The sequence below is a fragment of the Symphalangus syndactylus genome, chromosome 6 (assembly GCF_028878055.3).
Source record: "Symphalangus syndactylus isolate Jambi chromosome 6, NHGRI_mSymSyn1-v2.1_pri, whole genome shotgun sequence".
In the NCBI taxonomy this organism is placed as follows: domain Eukaryota; kingdom Metazoa; phylum Chordata; class Mammalia; order Primates; family Hylobatidae; genus Symphalangus; species Symphalangus syndactylus.
The window spans coordinates 111025714-111050923 of record NC_072428.2 but is presented as its reverse complement, the minus strand read 5'-3'; the positions used below and the strand labels follow the sequence as shown (position 1 = coordinate 111050923).

General features: G+C 36.3%; 1 protein-coding gene across 1 annotated transcript in view; it reads right to left on the bottom strand.

The window, feature by feature from the left end:
* The window catches only part of CPED1 (cadherin like and PC-esterase domain containing 1), a 314315-nt gene that overhangs the window by 197445 nt on the left and 91660 nt on the right, over positions 1-25210 (bottom strand). The window contains exons 6-7 of the mRNA XM_055283806.1: positions 6893-7025; positions 4735-4903 (exon numbers count right to left, since the gene is read on the bottom strand). Coding sequence (XP_055139781.1) covers positions 4735-4903; positions 6893-7025 — 302 coding nt within the window. The remainder of the gene's footprint in view (positions 1-4734; positions 4904-6892; positions 7026-25210) is intronic.

The window sequence follows — 25210 nt, the reverse complement described above, 5'->3', positions numbered from 1 at the left end:
ATTCAATTCAATCGAAGAGACATTTATAGGGAGCTGATTATATGCAAGGAATCATCTTCATATAACTTTATATCTGATGTCAAATATGGAATAGCAATAAATCTAACATCTTCAAATATGGAATAGCAACAAATCTAACATCTTCAAATATGGGATGGCTGATCAAACAATGAATTAATTTAATTTATGTCTTGACTGGACAAAATAAGGCTTTGGACAAACTTTTCTGCCAGAAGTCACAAATCTCTTTAGCAATACATTTTCATAAAAACAGTCAGTCAACTACGGTCGGAAGTATAAAGAATCTTCAGACATCATAAAAAGTTACAGATACTACAGTTGCCTCTCTGTTGGGTAACTTATTTTGTGATTTACAATGGATGAAGGGATGACTTGTGACTTTTTGCTCTAAGAACCAAATTTAAATTTATGACATTTCTTGCAGTTAATCTATATGACCTGTGTTTTAAGACAGACATAGACGCATTTAACCAAAAGTTATAGTTAGAATATTTGTGAAAGAGTTTTACTCGTGAATTTATAGATACAAACTTAAGTGTTTTATAATTAAATAGAGAGCTTTTTAAGGGAAGACATTTTTAAATAAAATATTTCTTAAAATTGGATTTATTATACTCATCAAGTAAATGATATTATCTTAACAACAACAAATAGAGTTGATTTAAAATCAGATCAAATGGTATAGTAAGCAAATATTACATTTGCAATTTTTTTCCCTTTCACAACTTCATCTGCTTTTAGGTTTGAACATCCTTAGGAAACATCTAACACTTAAATTTTTAAGTATTTTATTCTGTAGAAGGGCATTAAAAATAGTTTACAAAGCTTCTATTTTCCATTATTCCTCAAATTTGCATTTCTTGATATTTTTTTACTCTCTCCAAAGCTTTAACAGATAAAGTATCTCAGCAGAAGACCCAATTGGAAATAAATGAGCTCATAGTTATATCTGTTATTGCCTTCGTACCTTCTTTAGCTGCCAGAATGTTCTATAAATGTTCACTGATAACTAGTTTAGTGGGCTTGCCTCATCACACAGTACATAAATCACTACTCATTTAACCAAGTCATTTGGGCTTTGAATTCAGCACTCAGTACACACACACATGCACACACACACACACACACACACACAAAATTGTGTTTTGTGGAATTTAAGAACAGTGTTTAATAACATGCTGGTATAGCGTGGGTAGTTTTTAAAGTGGGTTTTGGTTTTGTCCTCCACATTAGCAGTGAGAAGTTTCTGTGTATTTTTTCACATCTAAAAATACCAGGAGAAAGCAGTATTTCTGAGGATGGCTAAGTAATTCAACAGATGGGTTATAATCTATTTGTTTTAACTGAAATAACAAGTACATCAGTTGAAGGGTAAATAAATATCCTCTTGTTTTCTGAAACTTATCTGTATCATCAAGCGTAACTTTGAACTAGTAAGGAAACAATTGCTTTCTCCACATTGACCCAGGAAGCTGCACTACCTCCCTCTGAGAGGAGATAACAGTATTGTTCAGAATAATCAGGCAAGATCTTGAAAAGATAAATCCCAAGGAGAGGATGAAAATGACAAGAACTGCCTGCTTTCCTGTGCTACAACTGCAGCTTGCATCTGTCTCACAGAAAAGACAAAAATGTGAATAAGAAAGGAAATAGTGAATAAAGCATGAAAATCTAAAGAAAACCAGATCACAAGGAGATTTCTTTTTTCATGATTTATTTTCAGGAAATACATAAATAAAAACTATCATAAAAATTAGCCTGTTATTTGTATCAGGGTACGGGGAGCCGCACTTATGTAAAAAGAGGAAAAATACTTTAAAATTTATTTAAAATACCTAAGAGCTTCAGTTTCCTGTTAAGATGATTCACTAGCCCAGGTGAAATGAGAACGAAGGAAGAATTTGATAACAAAGAACAAATAACAAATACCTCTTTGAAAAGGATTCTAGAGCTATTGTGAACTGGTCTGACCAGTGGTAGCCATGGTCAGGGATAAATGGAGTTGGGGGAGGGGAGTTGTTGGAGGCTACTTGAGACGACAGGCTGAAGGAAAATATTTTCGTTTTCCTCCTAACTCTCCCCTGTCTTCCTCTAGGACAATCATTGGTTGTTCTTTCCTTGTTAAGGATACTAAGCCCAGGCCCAGGATTCAGATTGCTGAATTACTTGGGAGAAAGGAGGAAAAAATGTATGGAGTTACTGGTCACATGTGGCATTCACTCCTCCACCCTACTGTCTGTCAACCTTCAGGCTTGATGACGTATAATGGAAGAAGGTGTGCTTCCTCTCAGTGCTTTTATGCCTAAGAGAGTTTAGGGGGTGAAATTCTGACCAGGGAAGTTACCTGGCTACAAAGGGAAGTGACCAAAAGTGGTTTCTTCATGTTTGGAGCACATTCTCTCCCTTCTCCTTGGATTCACCTGAAAGGACTGACCTTCCCCAAACATCATACTAGCTGGAATAAGTAATGTCTGCAGGAGGACTTAAGCTCAAAGGACAAAATAGAGAATGCACAAAAAATACAGCTACTTCAAAAGAAAGGCAACAAACTGAACAATATATATCATGCTACCAAAACTGATAGACGAGGAATTTAAAATAAGCATGCCAGCAATATACTCAAGGAAATAATGGAAGATAGTAGCAAAATAAAATGTGAAAAAGAAGTCATTAAAAAGAACAAAGGAAATACAGTAAAAAATATTAGAAATAAATAAAAATATACATAGTTTTTAAGTGAAGGGGCATGAGCATTTAAGTTATATATGCAGCATTAAATAACTGAAATACAAGAAACAACGGATGAGATAGCAGCAAAGCTATAGTGTAAGAAGGATTTTGATATAATTTGGATATTTGCCCCCTCCAAATCTCGTGTTGAAATATGATCCCCAATACTGGAGGTGGGGCCTGCTGGGAGGTATTTGGGTTGAAGGTACGGATCATTCATGAATGGCTTGGTGCCTTCCCTGTGGTGAGTTCTCCCTCTATTAGTTCACAGGAGAGCTTGGTTTAAGAGCCTGGCATCTCTCTTGCTCCCTCTCTCACTATGTGACATGGCTGCTCCCACTTTGCCTTTCACCATAAGTGGAAGCTTCTTGAGGCCTCACCAGAAACCAAGCAGATGCTGGTTCCATGCTTGTACAGCCTGCAGAACCATGAACTAAATAAACATTTTTCTTTATACATTTCCCAGCCTCAGGTGTTCCTTTATAGCAATGCAAAAACGGACTGACACAGATTGTATGATTCGAAAGATAAGATTGAAGCACTGTCTTAGAAAACAGAAATGCTTCCAGAAAGCAGATAAGAAAAGCCAAATAATATAAATAGAAATGGAAGGATCAAATCTAGTCAACAGAAGAAGGAAGAATAAAAACAGTGAGCAAAAATATTTCAAGAAATCATGAAAACAAATTTTTAGAATTAAAGATTAAAGACATCAGACCCAAACTGGCAACACTCAAATAATAAAAGAAATAAATCCAGGAGGGCATTGTAAACAATGTGGGGAAGTAAGGTCGGTAAGTGTCTTGATAAAGTTTTGTTTTGTTTTTGAGGGAAAAAAGACCAAAAAAAGGAACAAGTGATTATTTCAACTAAAACTAAAAATCTACATTGTGATAATGGGATTTGGGGACGTGGTACAGAGACCGAAAGAGTCTTGAGAAGGCAAGGCTGGGAAGCAGATAGAGATATTGAAAAGTCTAAGAAATCATAGGAAAACATAAACATGAGTACATGTTTTAAATTAACAGTGACCACTGTATGTTATATATGTAAAGAATGCACAACTTTTAAACTTACAGAAGAATATTTAAGCTTTTCAGTGAAAAAGCGAAGTTTAAGAGGAGAAAAAGAAAGCATACTAAATAAAAAAATAAGATGGCAGAAATGAATTCTAACAATTTGCTCATGCCTTCTCCTTGAGGTGGAAGATTTTCCAAAATTCAAAATTCAATTTATGAAGGTAAATTCTGAAAAAAATCAAGTTCAGTCATTCTTTAATCTGTTGAAACTATGAGACCCTATGCATTCTTTCAGTTTCTTTCTATTTCCTCTTTTTGATACACAGAATAAAATACTGTAAAATCAAAATTTCTTTAAAATCTATCAAACATATTGTCACTAGATCTCATTTTCAGCCAAGTTGACCTGAGCTACCTTTTATAACTTACTAAACTTTTGGGGATTATTATTAAGATCTTCCCTGAAATCTTCCTTATTATCCTTTATGTCATAGCTTGCTATATTAGGCACACTTGAGAGCTTTATTTTTCACTCAGCAAATATTCTATATTGACTGGTGTGATGAACTAGCATTATGCTTCCTAAGGGTGAAGCAAAAAGCACAAAGGCAAAATTGTATTTTCATTTGTTGCCTTGACTATATTTTTCTCGAATAAGTGAAAAATTAAGAAAAACAGTATAGCTGTGAACTAGTTCTGTAATAAGTAGATCAAAGAATTGAACTATCATGATGAATTGAGAAAAAAGAATGTAGCCTTTGTGATCCCTAGTGAATTAAGCTGCTTCCAGTTCCTTTTTAAACCTGCACCTATTAAGTGAAAATCCTTTCTTGCAGCAATAAAAAAGATGTGATCTTTGTTCAATGGGATTTGATAACCATAAAGGTGGGAAAATGGCAGCCCAACTCACTTTATTTTACTTCGGTGTACTTACATGAAATAATAGCTTCAACTGAGAGCTTACCTTGATAGTGAAGCGTTTTTTCTTTGGTGGATTCCAAACTGTGCCAGTTGAATGAATGAATGCACGCAAAGGGGTTAAAGATGTCACCAACACATACGCTTTAAGAATCACAGATAGATCTTCAGCTCGAAAGATTGTTTCATGTGGAGCAAGGACTGTCGTTTCATTCCTAAAAAAAAAATAAAACAACATAGTTAGCACTCCATAATGTAGGGTTGAGTATATAATTTGTAAATTACCTACAAGCTTTGTAAACTGCTTCTATCCTTCATAGGACGCCCGCCTTCAGTGTGTGGGTTTCCTTGAACAATTTCAATTGCTTATTAGCATCACCACCAGGTAGTGGAGAGGTACAGAGAGGAGTCAAATTGGTAATAGTTTCCCACTCTGGCAGATTTAATCAAAGTATTTTTAAAAAGTAAGAAAGGTGGCTGAGCATAGTGGCTTATGCCTATAATCCCAGCACTTTGGGAGGCCAAGACAGGGGGGGGATGATGAGCTCAGGAGTTCGAGACCAGCCTGGCCAACATAGTGAAACCCCATCTCTACTAAAAATACAAAAATTAGCCGAGCATGGTGGCATGGGCCTGTAGTCCCAGCTACTTGGGAGGCTGAGGCAGGAGAATCACTTGAACCTGGGAGGCGGAGGTTGTAGTGAGCCGAGATTGCATCACTGCACTTCAGCTTGGGCAACAGAGTGAGACTTTGTCTCAAATAAATTAATTAATTAATCAAATTAAATAAAAAGGTGGAAAGGTAGTATGTAGAATAAAGTTGAATTCAAAAAATAAATATATAAATTAGTCACATTACCCATGACCTCAGATGCATGGTACCACTGCAACAAAAGTGATATAAATTACAGTTTGGGTGAAACTTTCTAAAAGCGTCTACTTCTGCCTACCTTTGCTCTATTTTTTCTTCTCTGGAAAAACACGTTATGTTTTTAAATAGTGGACAGGTCACCAAGAATATGCAAAAATACTTTCCCCACTAGTTCAATCTTACCTAATGTCCCTACTCCCAGATAATGTAGAGTTAACTTAAGGGATGACATATTAAAAAATAAAAAAAATAAAAAAAACACTTCAGGATACAAAGGAAAAGTAACACCAGTTTAATATTTTGTAATGAAACATATGCTTTCATCATAAATGATACCAAAATGTATAATTATTTGCTTTTCTACATCATAATTCTAAATGTTAAATATCTAAGTTTGATCAATGAAAGGACTGTGCTTTTATATATATATATATATACATTTGAGACAAGGTCTTGCTGTCACTCAGGCTGGAGTGAAGTGGTGCAATCACAGCTCACTGCAGCCTCCACTTCAAGGGCTCAATTGGTTCTCCTGCCTCAGCCTCCAGAGTAGCTGAGACTACAGGCACGCACCACTGTGCCTGGCTAATTTTTCTATTTTTTGCATAGATGGATTCTCACTATGTTGCTCAGGCTGGTATTGAACTCCTGGGCTTAAGTAATCCTCCTGCCTTGACCTCCCAAAGCACTGGGATTCCAGGCATGAGCCTGGCCTACTTTAAACTTTAAAATTCTAGGTTGGCACAATATGCATACGATTCTTCAATAAATATTATTAACTGTTTAAATACTACTTAATAATTATAAAATTAGATGAGGCAAACTTATTTGTGTCTTGGATAAGATAATTAAAACCTCTTAATTTTTAACTATAATTTATCTACATTATAAAATCCTTTCCCGGGAGGAAACTTGGATAACTTGATACACAGCAGATGCTTTTTTAGATGCTAAGAGCCATAAAAAAATAATAGCAGAAAAAAAATACATCCAGCCATATTCACAGTCTAAGGCAAAGTCATTTGAGTATAAAATGGAACTTAAAATTTTATAGTTTGCATTGTCAAGGTTTTAAATTCAATTTCCTTTAACGTAACTTATTAGATAAGAGTCCAATTTACCCAAATGTTTATTTTCTGGGAGGACAGGTTTGAATTAATGTAGAAGAAAGTCAATGATGGCATTCTTTATTTAAAAAGGAGAGCTGAAAATTTATGTAAGAGAAACTAATAATTCACACATGTGAACCCCCCATTTCTGTTCTGCGCTTTTCTCTTGTTAGCTGTCTCCTACAATGCATGCTGGCTATAACAATTCAAAATGATTAGCTTACAGCTGTTCACGTCTCCAGTCCCCTGGTTTCCACATACGTGGCTTCACTGTTTTCAAAAGGTGACTCGAAGTACTCGGCTTTAATTGTATTCCCTGATCCAGACACACAGAGGGACTCACTGGAAGTTGCAATTCTGAAAAGATTCAAGAGAGCAGAAGACAGTCATTTTATTGTTTCTTTTTGGAACTGTTTTGAAAATAGAGTATGCTGTATTAAACTGCAGGGTACATGAGAAATATGCAACCATTTTTCTCCCCATTCTGAATCAAAATTGGATCCACTAAGTACCAATGCATATTTAGAGAGGTCTTTGTTTGCCATATGTTCTCTTACTACAGAGGAGGAAAACAATTGTAATAATTGATTTCATTTTCTTGCTCAGAAGGGGAGGTAGACACAATGTCTCTAACTGCCCAACATCAAGTTGATCTATCCTACAAAGCTAAGGGATGCATTCTCAATGAGGGGGTGGTGGCTGCAAGAGCAGACTTTTGTTTGTGATGAGAATATTACACAGAAAACTTGAGCTGATTTCCTGACAATACAATGCTGATATACTAAAGTTTGTTATGCTTCGTGACCTTGGGAATCTCAACAACAGGACTTTATTGTCCTATAAAATATTAATTATTGGGTTTTAAGGTATATAAAAATAAAGAACAATAATAATGGTTTACTTAAGAACACTCATATTGACATGCTTAAAAATAAAGGTATTGCATATACATGATTACAAAAATGAAATATTACAGAAAGCAATCAAATAAGCAGAAAAAGCATCCTCCAATTCACTTCTATCTAGAATCTCTTCTCACCAAAAACCAATGCTTACATATTAACCTGTAAGATCTGAATAAGCACATTGGGTCAGATGCATATATTTCTTCAATATAAAAGTCGATGTAATTAATATAAATATCAATGTATCTACATGAACCGGTATATGTAGGTATTTCTGTTTGTTTTTTTAATTATCCAAAAGAGGTGTTATAATAATATATGTCTGGCTTATTTATACCTACTAACCCATCCTGGCATCCTTTCCATATCAGCATATTCAGAGTAATTTCATACGTACCTCTTAATAGCTTAGGGTGCTTCATTAAATAAATATACATTTGATTTAGCCATTCTTTATTGTTGTGTATTTACATTATTTTTGTAATGTTTTTCTTTTGCTATTTCAAAAGTACTGCAATGAATACTCTTATACATCTATTTTGGTGTACTTTTACAAGTTTGTCTAGTGGCAGATTTGTATCGGTATGTGTAATTGCCAGGTCAATGGTAAATGCACTGCAAATTTGTTAGACACGACCAGATTGCCTCCCAAAATGGTTGCTCCAATTTCCACTCTCTCCAACAGTATTTGGAAGTTTTTTTCTTAATCCCAGGTCACAGTGCTTTATTTTTTAATTATATAATTTATCTAGCTCTCAAAATAGAACAAAGCCTTTAAATTATTTTTCCCCTTTGTGCACATTTCATCAATACTAACATAGTCTAACTTAAAACACTTCACACTCTTAAGTAAAAGTCAGCAGAAGTCAAGCTGTTCAATGTATTCCCATATCTCATTATTTAGCACAGTGTGATCTTGCTCCAAAAATGATAACTTATTTGTAAGTTTACCCTTTTAGTGAAGTTCTAATACATCATAATAAAGGAAATATTCAAATGGCTTTGGTTTTGGAGGTGATGAATGAACAGCCATTAAGTTAATTTCTTTTCTTGGGAATCACAACTTTTAAAAAGTTGAAGTGTTTATGTAAGCCTTTAAATTTGCAGTAATAAAATACGTGTTCTTAATTAAAATTTTACTAAATAGAGTTATGTTTTCAGAGTATATTACTGGGACAAGTTTTGTGTCTCCAAGGAGCTGATTTGGAGGCTTCTTTTGTATAGTATGAGAAAAGTATAATTTACTCTGATTTCCCTCTTACCTTGCTGCCAAAAAGCACAGAATTGATTTCAAACCCAAGCACACTTGACATTAAAGAAACTAGACATACTAAGTTTTGTGCCAAGATAGTATCTCAATGGTTTTGAGGAAGTTGTCGAAAAACATGTCAAAAAAATAAACAATTTTATGTCACTTTTTTCTGGTTTAGCTCAAGTGGAGCCATACATGAAACTGAAGGGGTCCAATACAGGAATTGCCAAGACCATGTCAGATTTCCACATGAATCTCTGAAACTGTGATTGGATAATGGAAATGAATACTGAGCAAAATAAATTTACCTTTATTTTTATATTTATACATATATCAATAAATTGTAGGCTTCCTATTATATTATTCCAGGCTTGCAGTTACTTTTTGTTATTCTAAAAGAAAGAAAAAACTCTAATTAGCAGTCCCCTCTAAAATTATTCTCATTTAACTTGATTATAGCCACAACTTAGATATAAGCTTCATTTATATCTTTAAAAGCTGCAAATGCATTTTATGGAATTTTATAAATAATCATGTAAACATTTCAGTGTCCTAGGCTACCATTTAACAGATAAAGGTATGTCTGGAGCACTATTTCTTGTATCTTTCATCTGGCATAGCCTTCAAGGGCTCTCTCAACAGTCCAGTCTAATCCATTTATTACTCCATTCCCCTTCTCCATGGCCCAACCAACACACTCAAAGAGCCTAGAAATCTCCTACAAACAATGCTCAAACGACCTTCTGTTTTTGGAAGGGATTTGGGTGATGAGGCTGTATGACACAGTCTTCCAAATAGCCTAGTTCATTAACATATACTTGTTAAAAATGTTAAAGTAACTTAATATGGAATACCTAGCATGACTCTTAGGGCTTTCCTGCCCCCATAATATGCAAACTGAATGGAAAATAGATTAAAATGTGAAATACCATATGGTGAGTAGTGCTGGACTTTTATTTATTGGCTACTCTTAGCTTATTTTAGAGAGCCCTGAAGCCTGTAACTTTATGGTCAGTAAAGTTTACCCAGAATAAAAGTGAACAATTTGTTAGGGATGCATGAAACCTGCTTTTCAATATCTTTTAATGTCTGATTGGCTAGATACTGAGCGCCTGCTTATGGGGAAAAAGTATTATGAAAATGATGATTAAACCAGAAACAGGAGACCTGGGCTTTCATTTTGGTTCTTGTCAACCAACAATTAATAGGCTTGTGACATTGTTAGGAAGCCTTCTAAAATCCAGAACATAAATCCCATGAATCTTCTGAACTTCCCATATCACTGAACACTATACTGACTAAAATAAGTACTAAAATAAGTGCTCAGGAAATATTTGAAGTATTTGTTCTAACAATGAACTTGTTTTGGAGGGTTAAGCCAATCTATGGTTAGAGAACAAAATCATATTCCAATGAATTAAAAACATTTTATTTGATTACTTCTTTCCCTTCTATGTGACATATGAGTATATACACCACAGTCAAATATTAAACACTGAAAAAACACTTATACTGGCAAAGATTAGATGCCAAATTTATATTGCATTTGATTAAATGTTTTGCCTTACAACTAATAATTAATAGGGAAGTAATAATAAAAGTATAATTATATTTCACAGATGTTTGAATATTGTCTCACATTTTGATTTTAGAAAACTAGATTTAGCCAGCATTTTCTTATTTTAAAATTTTCAATAAAGATAAAGGCCTTACTTAATAATTAGCAATTAGTTTTGAGATTAGAAGTGTAAATAAGTACCATTTATGAGTGCATTAATCGTTCCTCCTGAGGGCATTAATAAGTCTTAGAACTTAGCCTACAGGTATAAAAGCTCTGCAAATACAACATCAGAACTTTCACATATAGCAAATAGAAACTAATATATGCACAAACTGAAGTCATAGCGAGGAAATCACTCTATCAGTCAGGGCCCCAGAAGACAGCAGAGTCAAAGGAGTAACTGAAGAGACTATTAACCATGAGACTATTAAAGAAGGGACTGTTAACAAACACATGGGTGTAGTTCAGGAAAATCAACAAGGGGTAGAGGAGCTCCCCAGGGCTGACAAAATGGGAAGCTTTTACCACTATTAGCCCAGGAAGGAGAAGTTTCCAGAACCAGGCAAAAGCATTGTTATAGGAAAGGCCATTAAGAAAGACTATGGCTACAGGTAGAGGAACACAGCCACTTCCAAGCCAGGGTCCAGAGGGGAGGTAGCCAGGCAACAAATATTCCCAAATTATTTCCTCCTGTCCTCAATCTCTCGCTAGATGCCAGGGAACAAGGATGCCCTGTGATGCAGTCTGTGGAGGGCAGCTCCCTGGAGAAGTGTGTAGAGTGAATCTGAGGGCCAAATAGAGACTATTCAGCACAAACTCTACACAGTACTTGGTAAATACAAGTTTTGGCCCTAGTCTTCTCAGTAGCCACATGTCCTGGAGAAACAAACAAACAACTGTGTGTGTGTGTGTGTGTGTGTGTGTGTGTGTGTTTCTGTGTGTGTGTACAGAAAAAGGGAGCAATGTTAGCTTTGATTTCAAATAAGAGCATTTAGATGTGGCAGCAAGGGATAGCATAGGTTGAGCCACATAAAATTGCCTTTTGTTAGGTAAAAAAAATTGTTGAATGTTGATCAAATATCAGCAATTTCGTAATGTTCAACCTAATTTTTTTTTCCTTCACCATGATGCCTACGGTGGGGAAGAAAGAGTGACTAAACATACTACGGTGAAAAACAGTTCCAGTGGCTAGAATGTCAGTGGGTAGAAATGGCAAAAGGGGGATCTTGAAATCACTCAATGAGCATTTGGCTTATGCTTTGAAAACAATAGAAGCCTAGTCTAAGTTGGGCCAGTTGCTAGAAGAGAACAAAAATCTTCAGCTCTGAATGTTTTCTCTTTGTATGATGATGAAAAAGTCTAGCAGCAAGTAGACTAAAAGAATAAGTAGATGGTGTCTAAGGTCCTTTGCAATCTTCAATCTCTGTGATCCTAGATACAAAGTTATGATTTAAATATGTGCTATAAATGACCTAATGGAGAAGATAAGTGGCCAGGGTCTCAGCACCAGAGCTGAAATGCAGTCCCCCTGTTAATTTCTCACGTTCTGGTAATTGTGAGTGCTCCACAGGGTCAACCAGCTCGTTTCATTTGAGTGAGGCTCAATAAGCCTCATGGGAAGAGGCTTTAGCTGAACAAGCTCCTATCCCCTAACTACTATTTGAGGAGCATCAACGACCCTTTCACCTCTTAAGCAGTGTATAAAATGGTGAGAAAACATATCCCAAGGTAGAGTCAAGGTTACAAGCTTGATCACCCATTGGAAATTAGAAGGGAAGGGTTATTTTGAATGCATCTAAGGGTATTCTCAGTTCACTAGACTATAAGCTCCACGACGGCAGAGATTCTAATTTTTTTTTCTCTACTGAGTGACTAGTGCCAAGCACCAAACACATCCTGGCACTTAATATAGGATCTCAGATAAATCTATACTTAATAAGTGAACTCCACCTTCTTCCTACCCAAGTAACCAGATGTATGTGCAGAAATGAAAAGAGTAAACAAGTCAACTGCTGAGCAATTTCACTGGATTTGTACAATGCAAACTTATTGTTCAGACCTAGGAAATGTGTATAACACGGGTGGGGATTGGTTTTCTCTCGCTACCACAATGTAGTGTTAGATGGGCACAATACTGTGTACACAAGAGTAGGTTGCAACAATGGCACCAAGGCAGTCCCAGGAAGGGATCCACAGCTCATAGATTAACTATCTAAGGCCAAGAGGCCTAATATCAGCAAAGCCCCCTGGAACCCACAGTGAGCATGGGAAAGCATAGGAGAGAATGTCACCAGCAGACAGCCAAAAAGAAGACTGCTCCTTACAGGAACGCTGAGAAAGTGAAGGATTTGGGGGCCTAGGATTCATTTGTCTTACCAAATTGCCTGAACTCGGGCCCAAGAAGATGTGGGGGAAACCAATAAAGATGCATAATCTAATTTGTCCAGCACATTGTAGATAGTTGCTAAATAATATTTTTCCAAAAATATTTTACAAATAATATTATAAATAACATTTATTTTAAAAATACGAATTCCTGTTTATTAATAGATGCCTATAGAGGTGTAATCATGACTCAATTTCTTACTTTTTAAAATTCAGTCTCTTTATCTGGAAAATTAGAATAATAAGAATAGTAATAATAATAAGAACTTACCTCATGTGGATGCTGACAGAATTAAATATGAAGTTCCCTTAAAGTGCTTTGCACAGCCTTTGACTTATGTGCTCAAGAAGTGTTACACAGTTACTACTATTAAATAGTAGTTTAATATAGATTTTTTAATAATCTAGAAATCTTGTTTCTAACTTCGGAAATTTCAAAGAGTAGCTACAATATTATTCCTTTTGAGTATAACACTAAGAGGTTCCCACCACTACTCACTATCAGATAAAAGCGAATCCATTGAATCCTCTTATGGCATTCTTAAACATCTGGTATTTGACATTACTCTCTTAAAAACAAGACCAAAATGAAACACAGTATCTTTACTTATACATGGCCTGTAAAGACACACTGTGTTTTTAGTGATCCTCCTCAAATTTTGCATTGCAGTATCCCAGGAAAGGAATTCATTTCTTGTTCTGTTTCACTTCTTTAAAGGAATTCTGTATTAGTTTTCTATGGATTGAGTAAACCTAAGACTGAGTCAGTTACTGCATTTTTTTTTTTTTTTCAGTTATTGTAGTATTTAAGTCTCTTCCTCTGTATTTTGTTCAGAGACATACTTCTTTTCAAGCAACCAACTCAAATTAAAACAGAAATAGCTTATAATCAACAGATTTATGACACCTAGGCAAAACTCCAGGAACTATTTCAGACCTACACTTCAGCTTAAATAATATAATTTGGGGATCTGTATACTCTGAACAATTCCATGCTTTTTATTTTTATTTTTATTTTTTTTTTAGAGTCTCGCTCTGTCACTCAGGCTGGAGTGCCAGTGGCAGGATCTCGGCTCACTACAACCTCTGCCTTATGGGTTCAAGCGATTCTTGTGTGTCAGCCTCTTGAGTAGCTGGGATTATAGGCAACTGCCACCATGCCTGGTTTATTTTTGTATTTTTAATAGAGACGGGGTTTCACCATGTTGGCCAGACTGGTCTTGAACTCCTTACCTCAGGAGATCTGCCCTTCTTGGCCTCCCAAAGTGCTAGGATTACAGCCGTGAACCACGCCTGGCCTAAACACATCGATTCTTTAATAAATTTTTACTTTTACTTTATGCAAATAGCATTGACTAGAGTATCTTTGAGAAAATAGATACACCAAACACATAAAGGTATATTAGTACAGAATTCTAGCCTTAACCTAGGCAACTCATAATTCATTTATCAAGATCTGACATTATTGTATTACTACTTGTGTGACTTTGATAATAATATTTTATTCTCTATGGTTTCAGAATATCTTTCATATGATGTTATCATATCAGTGTACATCAAACCACAAATATGAATAGCATGGTATTTCTATACAGTACTCTTGGCAGAAAAACAGTAACTTTCACTTTGTTATAGGAAATGAAATGCAGTCCATGTCCCAGTGGAAGTGGAGACACAATTTGACCCATAAAAATGACCAGATCAATGACACAGCAATGTACTCTAAAGGGGTAGTCATTGTATAAACTTTCCACCAGCTAACCACTCAATCAAATGCTTACGGAGCACTCAGTAAATGCAAGCCATGAACGTTCTCCTTTCTAGTCTTTTTCAGTGGGAGTGTCAAAGTCGTGCAATTCTACAGAAATAATTTTCCCCATGGACTGCTCTATGTTTTGACCATGACCACATAAGAACCTTGAGTTCTGCTCATTATTGCCAGTTATAAAAGCTGTGTCTAGACTACTACTTCAATTATCTTGCCCTATGATTTCGCTGCAATGACCAAACAGCATGAAAGATTGTTTTATTACTTTATGGCAGCTTAATTTTCCTTTGATGTTTTTCTGCATGAATTTTCCAGGGGAAATGACATTTTTTTAAAAAGGAAAAATGCTTGACTACTGCAACAAGACCAAAGGTGGATAATTTAGTATAAATTAATGAGTATCATTAATAACAATTTAAAACACAACCTCCAAAAAATATTAATACATAGAGTGAAACAAATATGATAATAGAATGGCAGCCTAAACCCACCCACTGTGAAAAGTAGTTTATCACTTTATTAATAGTAAACTTTTTTCTCAGGAATATTTTCTGTAGTAACTATCAGATATTATTGAAATAATTTAAGTCAGAATAATAACTTACCAGAATGTGAAAGTCAATTCTAATTTAAATGTAACACACAAACACTAGGGGTCATGGCTCCTATTTAAATGAAACCGTGTGTTAATATATCTTTTACTTAATGGCAACTTCACAGGCAAATTTAACTTTCAATTTTTGCCTGGTATTTTTGGTATGATAAGATGTACACAATATTCCTGTTAATTTACCTCTATTTCTATGTTATTTAAAAGTAAACATATTATACGTGAACCAAGTACATATTTAAAATATCAAGATTTTTATAATATCTGATTCCCAAAGGGAGGTAAGAATATAGACCACGGAGAGGCAAGAGCCAACGGCCACAGTGAAATCTAATGAGGGTTAGAGCTCCAAATGCCAGAAATAGGTCAAGAACATGGAAACATGTCAGCGAAGATGTTCCCATAGGATTACTAAACCATTTTGCCTTGAGGTTCTTTCCCTCCAGTTGCTCAATGATATGATTAGAACCTGAGGGGTTCAGGTTTGGCTGAGTGACATATAACACAAGAGTTCACTCCTCATAGATGAGGACCCAAGCGCCTGAGTCAGAAGCCAGGCAGAACCTGAGAAGAGTTTCTGAAACGGTGTCTCAATTCTCAGCCTTAGCTAGTTATCCCCATCATTAGCCAGGTACATCTATCTTATATCTTGTATATGAGTAAAGAATTATCCAATTAATTGAGCCAAGAGGGGAAGGGCCTTCCTATCTGAAGTGCTAAATAATTGCTTGTCTTTAAAGATGTTAATGAGATGATTACATTTTCAAAAAAAAATTTTTTTTTTTTTTTTTTTGCCTATTTTTGTCTAGATTTTAACTTTTGAAGTTAACCTGTTTCTTTTCCAGGTAGAATTTAAGCCAGGACATTACATTCAAATGACTACTTTTTTTTTTTTTTTTTTTGAGACAGAGTCTTGCACTGTCGCCCAGGCTGGAGTGCAGTGGGACGATCTCGGCTCACTGCAACCTCTGCCTTCCGGGTTCACACGATTCTCCTGCCTCAGCCTCCCGAGTAGCTGGAATTACAGGCACACACCACCACAACCAGCTAATTTTTTATATTTTTAGTAGAGACGGGGTTTCACTATGTTGGTCAGACTGGTCTTGAACTCTTGACATCGTGATCTGCCTGCCTCGGCCTCCCAAAGTGCTGGGATTACAGGCACGAGCCACTGCGCCCGGCCTCAAATGACTATTTCTATAAAGATATTCTTCCAAGTTTTCTGTAATCATCTCTTATCACTTGTGCTGGCAAGATGCTTTTACCATATATATGAATATACACACGTATGAATTATTTTTCACAAATTTAACATACGCTAACCCAGGCTTTAGGGTTTTGACATCAGCACCTTGTCTCAATTAACACCACTTGCTTGCATGGCCCTGTATAACAATCCTAGACTTGAACTTCCTGTTTTAAACTGCTAAATAAATGCCTAAGAATAGGTGAATGATGGATAAGAAGTCATTTATATCTTGCTATTTATTATCAAATATATTAAGTATCTTAGAGAAAATAATTTTGTAGCACTTAATAATGTCATAGTCATTTTCAATAAATTAGGGAAGTATAGTCCTAGCTTTAAAAATCTTGTGAGCTCAGGCCAGGCATGGTGGCTCATGCCTGTAATCCCAGCACTTTAGGAGGCTGAGGCAGGTGGATCACGAGGTCAGGAGTTCAAGATCAGCCTGGCCAAGATGGTGAAACCCTGTCTCTACTAAAAATTAAAAAAAAAAATTAGCCAGGCATGGTGGCAGGCGTCTGTAATCCCAGCTACTCGGGAGGCTGAGGCAAAGAATTGCTTGAACCCCGGAGGCAGAGGGTGCAGTGACCCAAGATCGTGCCACTGCATTCCAGCCTGGGCAACTGAGAAAGACTGTGTCAAAAAAAGAAAGAAAAAAGAAAAAGAAAGAATCCTTGAACTTGAACTCTTTGTCATATTTTGGCTGTGCAGACCCAGACAGTGGAAGCTGAATAAAAGCTTGAATTGTAAGTAGCAGAGATAATTCAAGATAGCTTTAAGTTAAAATGGAAATTATTGGATAACAGTAAAAAAAATGTCAAAATACAGATACCCCTCTTCCTTCCCTCTCTAAGGAAGAAGGATACAGGCTAATTTGGGAACCAAGTCTTTATTATGTTGTTTGAAGTAATGGGAAATAATAAGCTGATTTATTAATCTATATCAGTTTGTTGCAGAGAGAAGAGTAGACAAAGAAACCAATGAAGAGAGATATTGGGCGGGATGATAGTGTTTTAGTGAGCTAGAGGGAGTTACTTAGTAGGAGAAGAGGGTTATAAAAACTGAATTTTGCAAAAAAATTTATTGTGTATTGAGGATGCCTAATCCCCCCTTTGCTGCCTTTTTGTTTGCACTCTCCCCGCCCCCACCAAAGAAAAAAAAACTATATTAAAATTGCCAACTCCTATTCAAGACTTTGGGAATCAGATCTGTTGTTATTGGGTGGAGAGGGGACTGACTGTTTTAATTTGTTTATTTATTTACTTGCTTAATACAACATAATGCTCAGCTTTCTCTCTAAGGGGTCATTTCTACCTAGGTCCCCTGCTATGCCTGGCTCAAGCCCTCACGGCTGGGGTTAGGTTCCCTTGCCTCTGGGGCCAGCCAGTGAAGAGTGGTGGTCATTGGTAGTAAAGCAAAATCAGATTTAGAGCAAAAGTGCATGAAGTTTCTATTAGGAGAGAGGGTAAACTCAAGAGTGTTCATTCAATTTCATGTATCTGGAGTGAAAAGTGGCAAAAGTTCACGGCCACCATTATCCATCAAATGATTTGCAACTCAGGTTTTCAGCACTGTGCTTCAGAACCATTCACCTCATTTCCAACTTGCAGTGACTGCCACTTTCTTGGAGAATGTTGCCATTTACTCAGCATTTTCTTCTATCCCCTGAATCTAGCTTTTCCAACCTAAATCACTTTAAAAAAATTGAAGTATCTACTAGTCCCAGGAGCCTGAGTTGACATTTGGGCACATGTTTCTGACTAGATATTTTCAAAATCAACATAAGACTCAAATTTTTTTGCTTTCTTTCCAGTTTGTATACTTTCCCTCATGAGCCATATTCTACGTAATTGAGGGCTTTTTATCGACAAATGGCTTAAAATGTTGTTTCAATGGCTTTTAAAGAACAAAATACCCTATTAAAATCTGTCCATTAGGTAAGGTTTCCTTAATTAAAAACTCTGAGTACACCTGGCACATTTCTCATTTTGCTCTTGGCACAACAAATGTGTAGATTTACCAATAAATCACGTAATTGGAAAAATTTAGATATCATTTTGTGGGTGGTATCTTTGCTTTTTATAGCCTGCTACAAATACAGTTGAAAGTTCTTTCCCTTAAATGACACAAAACTGTTCTAAAATTGGCTGTTGGGCTGACCTACACGGGACTGAGGGAAGGAATGTAGAAACAGAAACATTACAAAATACTGAACTGAAGAAGACAGATTAAGCATAACCTTTCTACTCAACCATGTCGTCTTCCTCCCTTTCTTCTCAATTCTGTATTTAGATTCAAAGTAAACCTTCCTGCTTCTGCAATATTTGGATCACAAGGGTATAAATAGTTATGGCTTTATATGTGAAGGTTAAATACAGCTCTGTATCCAAAGTCTGTTCGGGAGAAATATTTCAGGTTCAGTTGGGACACTGTTAAAACCCAGGGGTACTAAACACACCACGACAACCCCCAAAATAGGAAATGGTAGAAAATACATCTATTTTTTGTTGTTGTTCTTTTAAACCCTATCGTCAATGAGAGATGACAAGATGCTATTCGGTTATTATTTATTAGTGTAGTGCAGTTTAGTGTGAAACTAATCCATGTTCAACAAGGAGTCCACTGTGTCTGGCCTTGACTGGCAGAACTGTGCGTGAGGTTTAATAGTAAGGAATCTCTCCTAAAGAGAAAAGAGGTAGATGGCAAGAGAAGCCCAAGGATACCAGGATGACAAAAGAGAAAGGCACCTTTTTGTATGCTGTTCTTGTATTCCACAGGCTCCACTTCCACTCCAGGGTTTAGGTCAAAAGCTAAAACAATACTAAAACATTTTTTTCAAGTCATCTGTGAGAGGTTGAGACTACAATATTACATACAATAGAAAAAAATAATAAAATAAAGAAGGATTTTGCCTACTGAAGTGAAAAAATCCAATTTATTTTTGACTTATTCAGGCTTTGGAAAACCAAAGGGATGACAGGCCCTGGGCAGGAAAGTGACTGGTACAGTGGGATGTGCACCAGCAGTTTCAGTTTCAGCAGCAGCAGGAGGAGAAGCAGATACAGCATGAATCTGTGTCCCTAACCCTGGACATGGCACCTCAGCACAGACACAGGCAGTTGTAGCAGCAGGACTGATGCCACATGGAGCCCAGGGGCAGAGTGCCTTTGGTGGGCATGAGCAGTGGTGTACATCAGCAGCAGATGGCCATGGGGGACTCCAGGAGAAGTGGAGTAAACGGTGAATAGCCGTAACAGGTATGAGAGGATTGTACTTATGAATACATAGGAAATGATCTCTGAGACAAAGGGAGCATTTGGGGCCGTCACCATGATGAGCAATGCTACTGAAATTTAATAGATAAAGGCCACAGATAGATTTGTGCCTTGTGCAAGATAGATGTGGTATTTCTTTGGAATGCCCTGGTAAGGTATAAAGTCTAACATCTGTTTAAATGGTTAGGCATTCATTCTCATACCACAACAGCTGCTACTATGCTGAGTATCACGCTGCGCAACAACACATTGTCCCCTGTCCCACATCACTTTTGAATGTCTCAATGGATATTGATGTGGATGAAAAGCCAGTTGGTAATTATTTGAACCTAGAGCTTGATGTGGTTTTGCATATAAACTCACTTTTACTCATTTTAATCAGTTTTATTACACACTGAATTTTGCAGAAATGAAACTCCATGGCCAAGCAAGGGGACACTAAGCTTTGCTTTATTTGTGACTTTCTCCAGAGTTGCTTCCATTTTGGAAAGGCACATCACCAATAGCAATGTGACCTATGGAATCTTCGTTGCCCTCTACGATACAACCACAGCAATTTGAATTTGTAGCTGTCACATTCACGGTGATTCTAAAGATGAGTGGAAGCATCTGACTATTTCATTACACCCTATGGTGTCATCATGCATAAATATTTACACATTGAAATACAGGTTGTTATATTATAAATTACTTTCACCTTAATTTTCCTTTATAAAAGAGTTGGGGTATTATACTGGTGTGTTAAAATTATGTGGATAGGTGAGTTATAGATATTTCATTCTGGATCAACCAGGTGTCAATGAATATATATCTATTTCCAAAAGAGAATTTGGAGTCTGATAGGAGTGAGAGAATTGCTTTATGATGACTCAGTAGTGGTTAGTAACAGGATGTTAAGGGGAAGGAGCCTGAAAATAGCAAATGTAGGTAGAGGCAAAGAAATATGTTTGTAATGATTTTAGAATCCAAGTTCTATCTCCAGGTTAGCGAGTCTTAAAAACATAAGTCTCACCAAACTAGATTAAAGTCGTAGCTACTAATTATAAACTAACAGTTCAGGAGATACTTATTGAAAAAAAACAATCATAATACTCAACATTTATGGGGTGTTCACTCTGTGCATTGTTCCAAGTACTTGAAATGTATTAACTCATTCTGTCCTCTCAGCAACCCTAGGAGACAGAGTCCTGATCATCCCTACATTGTAGACAGAAAGCTGAAGCACAGACTACGGCCCCATACCACCCTGAAAGTGCTCAATCTCATCTGATTTCGGAAGTTAAACAGGGTTGGGCCTGGTTAGTACTTAGATGGAAGAAAAGCGAAGCACAGAGAAGGTACAACTTGCCCAAGGACACTGGGATATCAAGTGGGCAGGACAGGATTTACACATACGCAGCCTGGCTCCATCTGTACCTCCCCGCCATCCTCCAGCACCTGTGCAATTAGGTCAAAGCAATTACCCTTTCTGAAAACTATTTTCAACAACCATTAATTCCACAGAAATCATATATTTCCCATAAAACATAACTTGGCTCTACTCGCATTCATTAACATTCCCAGATTGGTGCTATACAAATCAGTTTGGCAACACAATCAGTGATCTAAAGACTATCATAAACCCTCCCAAGACCAGAAGAACAGCTTCAAAAAGCTAGGACAACTAATTCTTGGCCCTTCCAAGTGCCCCATGCGGGAGAGGGTCACTATTATTCTGGAGGCCCAGACCTAATGCTGGTGGCTACACCCACATCTGATTCATCACAAATCCCAGGCATAAGACTGCACTGTGAGATTTGCATTGGTAAATTTTCTATGCTACCTAGAAAGGCTGTAGATGGTTTGAGGAGCTGAGTCTGGAGTAGGCACATCAGGAAAGATGCAACAGAAAAGGGTAAGGAGGACCCTCAAGAAGCAGAGTGCCAGTGAGAGCTGAGAACTGGAGCTTCTGATTCTCCTAGAGCTGGTCATTCCCATCTGCTGTTGAATGCCCTATACAAACACTAAGACAAAGCAAGGGAAAGACAGTCTTCTGCCTTCAGCATATTCACTTAACTTCTGCTTATGCATAAATATTATTATAAATAAGAAATTTAAAGGATCATTTTAGCTGATGAAAGAATAATAAATAATAATAGAATAGGTAAATTCAGTTTCTCATTAGGCCTAGCTGAAACAATTTTCTTTAAATAGCTCCTTTCTTATTTATAAGACAGACTTAAAATACAGTATAGTGGTTCAAGTTTATCACAAAGTTATAGCATAATACTTTAAATATGGATAGGCTGCTTTATAGCTGTGTAGCCCAGAGGTTCTTGAAGGCTTCATTTACTCATCTAAAAAAGGCATGAACATATCTATCTTGCAGATGGTTATCCTATAGATGGTTTAAAGACAGAAGTGTATAAAGTGCCTGACATAGTGTCTGACATATAAGTTAAAATTTTAATGTCATCTCCTGCTATTATTTTAAGGTAATCGATCTATAAAATAATCCTACAGCATAAAATCATAAAGCCCACCATAATTATCTAGAAAACAAACCAAAAACAAGTACTAATTATTTTTTTTATTATACTCAACCTCTAAGTTGTACTTACTTGCCTATTTCTTTCTAAATCAGAATGCCTCAAAAAAGCACATTATATGTTATTGTGACAGCTTTATGTTGAGGTAGAAAACAGAAAACTTCATTCAATTGCTTTCTGCAAATCAATCCATGGATATCCAGAGTAATACAGACATAATCTCTTATATATTACTTTCATAGATCATAATATTCTTTTATAAAGCATTTTCATAACTCTAGAAGAAAAGAATGGTCAGTTTAATTATTTCCATTTTATGAGTCTAGAAAAGCAGCTCAAATGGGCTAAGGACTTTTCCCAAAGTTGTATGACTATATTTAGCAGCTAGGTGGAACTGGAATTAGGCTGCTGTAAGCCTGGGCCATAGGATTCCTGATTTCCACCATCACTGTAAATTCCTTCCTTTAGGGTTAAAATTCGTGTGAGAACATACGTACATTCTCACAGATGCTCAGAAACAGGTGAGACAAAATAAGCCATGAAAAGGCCCTCTCAGCTAATGTGGATGAATTAACTGCTATAGAGGGCTGAAAGAAGGAAGTATATAAAGTGCCTGACACGGTATTTGATATATGATAAGTTCAACAAATTAATGTTCTCTCCTGTTATTATTTTAGGGTAACTTATCTATAAAATAATCCTGCAGCATAAATTATAAAGCCCACCATAATTATCTATACAACAAGCCAAAAGCGAGTACTAATTATGCTTGTTGACTATCTCTAAGTTGCACTTACTTGCCTATTTTTCTAAATCAGAGTACCTCCTTTTGGGCAAAAGTTGGCCTTCTCATAAGTTGCACTTACTTGCCTATTTTTCTAAATCAGAGTGCCTCCTTTTGGGCAAAAGTTGGCCTTCTCAAATGCAACACATTTGCTTGTGAAATGAGTATCAACACTGGGATTGCACAGCTGCTCTAACCCTATGATGTTAATGAAAAGTGATGCAGAAGAAAAAAGAAAGTTCCATCTTTCACCATTAGATGGTGCTAGGAGAAGTGGAAAGAAAATGGTCTTAAAAGTTATTGATGCAATGAATCACAGGATTTGAATGGGGTTTTCTATATAATGGAGTTCATGCTTCTCTCCCAGAAAGGAGCACACCCAACCCATCAAAGAGTAAAACATCTTCCAAAGCTACCCTATTTATTCAGTTAATTATACTTCTGCCAAAACATGCTCCTTTTCTAACCACAACTTCAAATGCAAATGAAAGACTCTTAAAATTCTATTAAGGAAGATGAATGTATTGCACTTTGTTTATAGTTTGCTGCAACTCTCATTTTGAGTCTTTATCAATATATTTTTCAACAGGATGTGTCAGATTAGAAGAGGCTAGACGCCTGTGACAATGCATTGATCCTAATAATATTAATTATGGTTAAAATGAAAAGTAAGTTCAAGAGACTAGTCATAACGAGCATCGCCTTTCCATGAGTAACATGTTATATAGCATACAATTTATGGAGTTTTGTGCATTTCAGCTAATGCATCACTTTAGTGGGATTTTATTTTCTAATATTGATAGGTTGCAAATCAAAAATCAGTGCATAGCCCTGGACTTCTGTGAAAATAAATGAAAACAGCCTTAAGCACTGCAAACTTACTAATACTGCTTTTCTAACACTTGTAAGTTTCTTGTTGTTCAATATCTGTCTCTACCAGCAGAAGGATATTGAAAGAGTGATCATCTTGAAGTTCAATACAGTGTATCCCCCAACACCAAACTCTCTCTCTCCCTCTCAATCTCTTTCTCTCTGGGTATATGTATGTGTGTATGTGTGTGTAAAATGAAGGTTTTCAAAATGCATAAATAAATAATAAAAATTATAATATAGTTCTCTTTCACTCACTGGGTTTATTCACAAAGCAGGTATGTAAATTTTAGGGTGAATTTTCACCACCTCAGCAGCTAACTCTTGGAACTTGATTGTGCTCTGTACCCTTAACCCAGTCCTTGTCATCCCCAGGCAGAGCCCCTGATGGCTTCAAAATAAAAAGCTTGACCACTTCTGCAAAAAATTTCTCATCTATTTTGAAGCAAGCAGTGTGTTTTAGAAATCTGACCCAGGTTTCAGATTAACTCCTAATATTTCTGTTGCAAACAGAGTGGCTCAGGAAGAATTTATTGGGGCAAATATCATATCACAATCACAGGCAATGTATTAGTTGAGGAAGATCCAAACAATTGTAGTATAGTTTATTTTATAGTATACTTTATTTTCGCAGACTATATGGTGAGACATGGAGTATGTCTACACACAACTAAGAATAAACTATTGATTAATAGACTCAGGCTAGGTGAACAGGATAACCAAATCTGCAAAGTAAAAATATGATATACTCAGTGTTTATTATGTAATGCAAAGAAATCCAATATCAATTGCATGAAGTTCATGTGTTAGCCAGCTGTTTTGGTGTTATACAGACACACTGCTACGCATCTATGTTTACAATCTACATGAGTAAACAGGCTTGCTGGAGAGATTTAGATCACAAAAGTGAGTATCTTTCTTTTTACTTCTTCCTTTTTGGTCTATTGAAAATCAGGATTAATTGTCAGAATCCTACAAATTATCAGCGTGCTACCCAATGTTGCCCCTAATTTCTAGTGGCATTTGGCACAAGATGACAAATTCTCTAAGTGAAATAGGTAAGTGTCTATACAGGACAACATAGGTATAGAAGTCAAACACCAGAAACGTAAAATTTACCAAATCAGTTAAACACTGGTGCCTTTGAAATTTACTCTACCAAAGAGCAGAGGGGTTATTCTGCTTTCTTAGCCAATCAGTCTTTTTCACAACTTCAGAGATGTCACCAAACTGCTAAATGTTTTCTGGAAAATGGACTTTTAAACTGGCCTGATGCCAAATAAGCAAAGTATAAAGCTATGAGCAACACAGGAGCAAGAGACACCTTTGGCTCAGTGAGCTTGGTCTAGCTTTTGCGA